General features: G+C 41.0%; 1 protein-coding gene across 1 annotated transcript in view; it reads right to left on the bottom strand.

The window, feature by feature from the left end:
- Positions 1-544: 544 nt before the first annotated feature.
- The window catches only part of hlfa (HLF transcription factor, PAR bZIP family member a), a 14,477-nt gene continuing 6,107 nt past the window's right edge, over positions 545-8,914 (bottom strand). The window contains exons 3-4 of the mRNA XM_032536975.1: positions 4,083-4,297; positions 545-3,459 (exon numbers count right to left, since the gene is read on the bottom strand). Coding sequence (XP_032392866.1) covers positions 3,244-3,459; positions 4,083-4,297 — 431 coding nt within the window. The 3' untranslated portion in view covers positions 545-3,243. The remainder of the gene's footprint in view (positions 3,460-4,082; positions 4,298-8,914) is intronic.

Below are 8,914 nucleotides of genomic sequence, written 5' to 3'. Positions count from 1 at the left end.
ACTAGGGAACAGTCAGTGTATTCAAGGCACTGGAATAGACTCAGAATTATGGTTAACTTTTCCGGGTGAGGTAGTGAAATCACTCGACAGTGAGGTACTTTTGGGGTAAACATGGATTGATTATTGGCTTTTTCCTCTCTCTTTTTCTATATACTGTATATTCATAAAATGATGCTCAGTAGGCATCGTTCCAGTCTTCACTCTTCTCTACGATCCCTGTTCACACTCGTGTATGTCTGTGCAGATAAGATGCAGAAGGGAAACCTTCTAAAGCGGAAACATACTAAGACAATAGTTTGTGGTTAAAAGAACAATTTTTACGTCGCACACACACCTTTGGATTGGATCAATAATGTTCAACCAAGTCTGGACTGGGATTTGACCGGTTTTATTGGGCTGATATTGGCTTTCATTTGGGTTGTAATGTTTTTAAAGAACCAAACACTGATGCCTCAGAATTCAAAAAAATTGGTTGGCACAAAAATATGGAAGTCCAGGACTGTCAGTATTAAATTAATCAAACGGAAATTTCATTTGCCATTTGTGTGCATATGATATATGTCAAAAAATGTATGACAGATTTATGTTTTTTTTTTTACAGCATGCAAAAATTGAGAATTCCAATAAAATAAAATACTTTTGGTTTTTTAAATCAACAATTAATGGTGAAATTAAGTTGTCATTTTAAAAATGTCCGACAAACTCGTTTGAAAAATTGATCATAGCGGTTGGTCTTTGTGTTAAGCTAAGAAAAAGCTAGTTTCATATTTAATGCACAACACACACACACACACACACACACACACACACACACACAAGAATGGTATTAATCTTCTGATCTCTTCGTCTCATCGTCAGCAAGTAAGCAAATAATATACCAAAATCTCAAAGATTTTATCTTGACAGCCCTGGGCTTCCATACAGTAATCAGAAACGTTAATATCAGCCCTCAAAAACATCAATTGGTCGCAGTCTCTGCCTGATGGAAAGAAAAAGCAGCATGCAGCTTTACACTACAACACAACTTATGTTTGGGAAAATGTCACTGTAAGACTTCATTTATGAAAAATGAAAAAAAGTAAAAACTTCCCATTGTCCATCACTCAGGTACAGGGACCCGCTACTATCGGCTGAAGGAACCAATCACACAAAGAGTAGCAATAGTAACCAGATAAACATTTCCCTTCCTTCATAGTAACTTTATCCCATCAAACCAGATCAGAAAAAAATGAGTCACAAGCTGCGCGATATAAAAATAAACAAATAAAAGCCTCAAGAAGTTACGAATATTCACCACTAGAAGAAAAGCTTTGTCTGGACAACTCCTTAACTGTCGGGACGTGTTGGGGAAAGGTCACAGGACTAAAAACATGATGAGCTAATGTGTTTTTTGTTGGATTTGAGATAATGGATTTAAAAAAGTGCCCAACTGTACATTCTCTCTTCCTGACTGCATTGTCAGCATCTGCTTCCTCAGAGTTAAATGGGATTCATAAGACACGGGAGCCTGAAGGTGGCACCAACACAAACAGGAGTGTTGTCATAATAATAATATAATTATTATTATATTTGTAGTGATAATGGTAATATTAATGCCCAGGAGGTTTGGGTGCTGCTGGATATCTCTGAAAGTCTCTGTAAAACTACAACATAGAATATCAAAATACCACTATATGCATTGGTCTTTGAGTTATATATTTGTATTCTTCTGTTGTGCCTTTAAAATACATAGTTCAGTAATGTATAGGAAAAATACTGTACAAAAAGAACAACTTATAGAATAGGTTTATATAAACATATCTCTTGTAACCAATATATCATCTCTGTTGTGAATCATTTGGTCTGCAGGAAACAAATTGATTGGCATAACCACAGTATTGGACAACACCATCCAACTTCTTTTTGTCAATATCTTTTACATTCTGACGGCCGTCTTTAAAAAGAGGGCAAACATAAGAGCTACGATGAGAGACTACAGACATCTGTATTAATTTCTAAAAGAAAAGCACTCATATTAATCATGCTAAGTCAAACAGAAGCAAAAATAATTATCAACAACTTTGCGAAAAAGGAAAGAAAAAGATTAGCAAATAGCTTTTCGTTCTGTGAAAGAAAAAAAACCAACATGCTTAAATCTGAAAGGAGGAGGCTAAACAACAATGTCAAGAGTAGTATTTATACTAACAGTTATATCAACAGAATACATATATACTGTATATATATATATATATATATAAAAACAGAACAATCTTCCATCTGAGAACGAAAAGGTAGATAAATATGAGGCGGAGGAAATTTGGAGCGAGTGGAAACATTGCACCGGATCAGATTGTGAGACACGCATTAGTGCAGAGGTTATATAAAGTTATCTTTAAATGCGAGTTGAAAACAGACAGGAGATCTGCCAAGGGGCGGGCGGGGGGGGGGGGGGGGGGGGGGGGGGGGGGGGGGGGGGGGGGGGGGGGGGGGTAGGTAGTCTTGTTAGTTTAGTTCTTGACAGGAATTATTGCTGGTTGATGAAGAAGAAATTGACGCCCACGGTTGGTCAGAAGAAGAAAAAAGAAAAACTTTTTTAAAGTGCTATCTGAACGTTAAAATACCCAGAGTGCTGTTGGAGAAGCTGAAGCGAAGTTGGAGCGCTGGGAGGTTAGACTGAAATACAACATGAACATCAAGGAAAGAAGATAATGTTGCTGAAGGTGAAATATATGTATATATATTTTTTTAACAAGGATTAAAAAACATAAGATTTGTGGGGTATGAGCAGACTCTGGGACATGTCACATTATAACACAGAAGAAGAAGAAGAAGAAGAAGAAGAAGAAGAAGAAGAACGGAACCAGAAAACAAAGGTTTTCAGTCCTGATCTTGCGTATAAAATTGGTATGAAAGTGACCAACAAATAGCATGGCATCGTTTCTCAAAAATCGGAAGGAAGCAGGGGACTCAGCTGGTGGGTTGGCTCATAACTCCTCACAGTTTGGAATACATATATGCATCTATGTACTGTAAATATTTAGTCAAATGATGTCTACAGAAAATAGAAGGAACAGACAAACCGAAGCTTATGATCAAAGTCAAAATGATAGTTATAATACCAGAATCATACAGGTGTGTGTTGGTTGAGGGGGGAGGAGGAAGAGGACGGGGAGGGGCAGTGCCACCAAAAGAGACACATTGTCCTTCAAACTTGATGGAAGGCAGGTTGGGGTAGTGAAGTGGGTGTGGGGTGGGGTGGGGGGCTCACAGGGAACCGTGCCGGGCCTCGTATTTAGCCACAATGTTCTTGCAGCGGCCCAGCTCCTTCCTCATCTCTGCTACCTCCATGCGGAGAGCGGCGTTCTCCTTCTCCAGGAAACTGGCCCGGATGGCGATCTGGTTCTCCTTCAGCCGTCGGGCGTCCCGGGACCTCTTGGCGGCCACGTTGTTCTTTCTGCGGCGGGCCCAGTACTTGTCGTCCTGGGGAGCAGAGCGCACAGGTCAGCACTGAATACAACAGAGGGGAGGTGTTTTTTGTTTGTTTTTTAAAGTAAAGTTTTGTATGATTTGTTTGTTCTCTGTCATTGGACCCATAGTCTGATGATTAGTCTTGTGGTCTAATACGTCCCGTGGTGAAGACCTCTAGCTGCTGGCAGGGTCAAGACATGAACAACTCTGTCCCTATAAGTTATTATCACAAGTAAACACAGCAAACTCCAATCCACAGACCATCTGTTGAAAACCTTAGAGACTTCTAATAAATGAAAAAATAGGTAATGGAGTTGGTTTTTCTGTTGTCTAACGCTGCATGATTCCTGTCAACCTGAAGCAAGCAACACAACAGCAGCACTTTCAATACACGCTAAATATAGTGCTACACAAATTAAACTCAATCTACTGTGAAAAAAAGATTTTCTTCCCACTGTATATTAGTCTTAACGTTAGTAAGAAAACAACATTTTAAGCATTCTCCATTGCAAAAATAATCACTGTCAAAGCTTTTTAACAACTTGTTATTGATCAGTTTTACAATAGATGAGGAATTAAAGAATTGCATCAGGATGGAGGTGACAGCTGCTGACAGAGACAGAGCAGCAGTTTACCTTCAGGTCTTCGGGGATGAAGATCTTGCGGGCTTTCTTAATCATGGGCTGCGGCTTCAGCTCCTCGGCGGAGAATTTGCGTTTCCTGGGGTCGAACATTTCCTGGCCTGGCACGCTTGACAGAGCCAGGTCCTGCGGGTCGGGCTCGTAGGCCAGGGGCACCTGGATGGACTCGGGGTCGATGGGGCTGGGGGTGTCTCGGGCTGAGGGCAGTGCTGCGGGGGGGCAACACAAAAATAAACACACATTAGCTGCCAGCGAGTGCACAGAATCGTCCAATTTTCTTGGGTGTAAAGCGTGTTGAAAAGTAGGGAAAACAACATTTTTTAAATTTTTATATATTTGTCGATTAAAATAATGACACAAAAATGATCATTCCGTCTAATAGCGTGAATGATTATTGCAGTATCAGTCAAAAAGAATAGCAAGTAGATATTTTCCTCATATTGTGCAGCCTTAAGTGAAAAATAATTATTTAAAGGAGGGGACAAATCAGCAGGAACCAAACTCTCAACACCTCTGATTTAGACTCTAAAAGAGTCTGAATGGCACCATTAAAAGGCTTCCATTGCGTGTGAACGGCTGGGCTGGGTACTGAATTCACCAACAGAAATGCCACTGAAGTATCGACTATCAAAAAAATGCCTCAGCATTGAATACCCAATTTAAATACCCAATGAGTGAATCTCATCAGCATGAGTGAGCCAATAAGCATGCAGCATGCTTCTACCAAGATCTAATAATGCGGCTGATTGGCTGGCTAACGTAACACTATTAGAGACATGCAGGAAAAACACTACGTTATGCACAGAGACGGGGCTCACGTGGTAGGAGTTAAATAAAATAAAAATAAATGAACAAAAGATTTGTACCTTAATGTGTAATGTTGTAATTTCTTTTTGGTTTCTAAAATTGGTATCAAAAAAATTGTTTAGGAAATGGTATGGAAGTCACGGTATTGGTATCGGTACCAAACATTTGTGACCGATGCCCAGCCCTAGTTGTTGGTCATGCAATGTTATGAGCGAGTCTTTAGCAGATCCTTTTGTGTAAAGCCTGTTAAAGCTGGACACAGGACACGCGGTGAAGAAAAGAGAGCAGGAGGCCTCTTCTGCTCTTCTGTGGGGGGGGGGGGCCTGAAAGCTGCCTTTATCCCTCCGAGCTCACATGTTTGTGTCTTCAAGGGCTGATCCATTCACAGCTGGTGCACGCCTGAGTGTCCGCTGCAGGTGTTTCAAAGCAAGAGAACAGCGACTAGAAGCAAAATAACCCAAACACTTAATATGAAGTATTTCCCTCATCCGGCCGGCAGGTGGTGCTATCACACAACATTTAAAACACAGGTGAGCAATGCCATCACAAAGTGTTTTATCTTAAAACTCAGCTATTAGCATTTCCTGTCAGCTGATCTCAAACCACCACAAGCCTTCACGTCTGTCTTCCTGTTGTTCAACCTTCTCTAATTGATCTGAAGCTGCGGGCCGACCAGCCGGGAGAGTGATTCAGTTCCATTAGATGACCCAAATGCTACCGTTTTTCTGTTATTTATTACATTAGCGTTCATTTGTTTTGTTACATAAACAACACCTGCATTTCCCCGCTCGATACAAAAAGCTCGATGACAAACAACTGGAAATACGATGGAAAGCAGTCACCATTTTCAATAGCGCTCATTAGCTGTTACGCTCTCAGCTTTAGTACATCATGACCTACATGTGTACTGTGTACGTGTGAGCCTGCGATGACAGCCAGTCAATGCCGCTGACCTTCCATCAGAGTGTATGGGGACAAACTGATTTTTTCTCTCTGATGGCTGTGGTGATTTGAGAAGGGGGCCCATCAGATTCAGCTCTGACTGCTCTCTGGGTACAAATCACTAACAAACAGGAAGTCTGTGCTCAATTGTCTGTGCTGTCTGTACATCAGAAGACATTGTCCCACCCAGAGGAAGTAATAATAATAATAATAATAATAATAATAATAATAATAATAATAGGAACTCCCTGCTGAGATCAATGATACCTCACACAAGACTATACGTAATACAGTTAATTAGCTGTAAAAGAGGCGTGGCTTAAGCATGGGCCAAACATCGCCAATGAAGAAGGAAGTCTCTGCTGAGTCCAATAATACCTCACACTCTTCCTTAAACTGCAGAGGCTTAAGTTTTATTTTTGTTAAGTTATATTTTGTGCGCCTCTTCCCGAAACCCCACCGTACATTTTCGCCAGACTTGATGCAACCGCCAATTTTAATGAGTTTTTGAGTATGTTAAGCCCCTCAAAAGGCGATTCATTTGCCAGAAGAAGGAATAATAATTCCTTAAGTTTCAAATCGGCGCTCGGGCCCTAATAATATGAATGAGACCATAAACAACATACAGGATGTGGCTCCTACACAAATATCGACATGTGTTCCAACAAATATACTTTTTTTCCATTTAACAACAAGTAGTGCCAAACAAAAACTTTGGCTACCTTAATAAAAATAACTGGCAGTCTAAAATTGGCACGTACAGTTTAATCTGCCAATTATTTCTATGGTTACTCAATGAATTGTTTAGGTAATGCAATTTCAGAAAACTATGAAATCCTCCCCAGAGCCCAAATATATTGCTTTGGCCAATCGCAAGACCAAACCCCAAAGAAATCAAAGTTATTAAAACTGTTGATTCATTTTTTTGTTTATAATGATGTTTGCGCCATGAGAAACCCATCCATAAGCTAAGAACCGACACATATTGCCTCAACATGACCTTCAGCCAGTCATAAACTGAGGCCAGCCAGACAGCAAGCTACTTAATCATTAAGATTAGACACCGTCTTAGACAATCTGTGAAGCCTGCACTAAAACCTGCAAAAAGCCAGCATTGCCCTAATCACCTTTACGAGTCATTTTGATCTCCTAATCAGCAAAGCTCCAACACACTGGCATGGTCACGGGCTAAAAGTAGACGTACACGCCCGTTCATTAACCTGTAATGTCCTCAACTGATGTTCAACACATTCCAGGGAAGAGGAAGCAGACGTGGATGTGGATTCACAAAAGAGTTCCCCTCCGCTACCCCTCCTGAACAGGAAATCTAAAATTAACAAGCAAGGAAAGGTAGCCATGAGCTGACCTACAAAGAGCTGTGTAAAAGCTGGAATAACTCGTGATGAATTACCTAAGGAACTTTGTAAATTGATGTGACATTATTAATCTATTTCCGCACACCGTAGGCTGCAGGTCGGTGTCACGCTAGATGATCCTATCAGTGTAACTGTGTTATCGTGCATTGGGTGATAAAACTACAGGTAGTGATAAGCTGTGTTGTTGGTCCTATCTGTGTGCAGCGACAGAGCTGCTGAACTCTGACTTGGGTGGAACACGAGACCAACAGCAGCCATTTCTTTCTCTCGGAGGCTGCACTTACGGAAAAAAAAAAATCTCTTTTGCCCTTTAGCCCCGGATTTGCTCCAAAGTAGGTTCAGAATTCTAACAAGACAACTGCGTTTTTTCTCCATTCGTCAGAAGGTGAAACTAGTGCATGACCACATCATTGATTTTCTATATTTTTCTTGTTGTCAACAAACCCCATGAAAAGACCAAAACCAACAGTGAATGTATCTACTAACAAGTATTGTGTGATATATCTTCTTCCTCTGTGCCATACAGCGTCATTGCTGTTAAAACTGTTGCACTGGGTAACATGTTCCTCCTTCATCACACACACACACACACACACACACACACACACACACACACACACACACACCAACCCCCACACACACACCACCACACACACACACACACACACACACACACACACACACACACACACACACACACACACACACACACACACACACACACACACACACACACACACACACACACACACAACACACACACACACACACACACACACACACACACACCAACACACACACACACACACACACACACACACACACACACACACACACACACACACCACACACACACACACACACACACACACACACACACACACACACACACACACACACACACTAAAGTGTTTTTAAAGCTTTACATCTTCACTAGATAATGAAAGACATTGTTGATTTTGGTCCTTTCGAGGGATCAGAATAAGAGCATAAACCAGCCTTACACATGATCACCTGCAGGACACCAACTAACAAGTCCTCCAATACATGTATCAACCAAAGTTTCCATGACATTACAGTCTTCTAATAATAATGATAATAATAATTCCTGGAGGTCAATCATGCAGGACATGCTGATCCTGTCCGCAGACCAAAGGACAAGCCATTTGAGAGGAGAGCTACTCAGTTTGCAAGAAACCGGGCCAGAGGAAATTGGCTACTACAATGTTACAACATTTACACTTTTAAGAGAGCAGGTCTGGTAAGTACACTGAGAAGTATTGACTGATTGCTGCCTTATTAGCCTTGACACACTATTTTATTTGTACATGTTGATAATTATGTCCGCCCCATATTTAGCTCCTCAAATGTGCTGATCGAGATTTCTGAGCCACCTTTCCTTGACTAAGACACTAGAATGTACCACAACACACCCTTTGACTCCACATAAATCAGACTTCCCCTTTGGCCCCTGCCAACAGCGCACAGGGGCCCATCTCCTGAACCAACCTTGACACAAGCTGCAGTCACATACACACTTTTCATTTTGATTGAAATAATTTGGATTGAAGATTTGAGGTCAACTAAAAATTCTAGAGTTTGTATCAACAACAAACACTCAGCAGAGGTCCAGTTCAGTTGTATTCTGTTTGGGCCTTTTTTGGGGGCATTTTAAGCCAGCTAAAGACATGAAAGGGGAGA

The sequence above is a fragment of the Etheostoma spectabile genome, chromosome 15 (assembly GCF_008692095.1).
Source record: "Etheostoma spectabile isolate EspeVRDwgs_2016 chromosome 15, UIUC_Espe_1.0, whole genome shotgun sequence".
In the NCBI taxonomy this organism is placed as follows: Eukaryota; Metazoa; Chordata; class Actinopteri; order Perciformes; family Percidae; genus Etheostoma; species Etheostoma spectabile.
The sequence above is the reverse complement of the archived record's forward strand: the minus strand, read 5'-3'. Positions and strand labels throughout refer to the sequence as shown.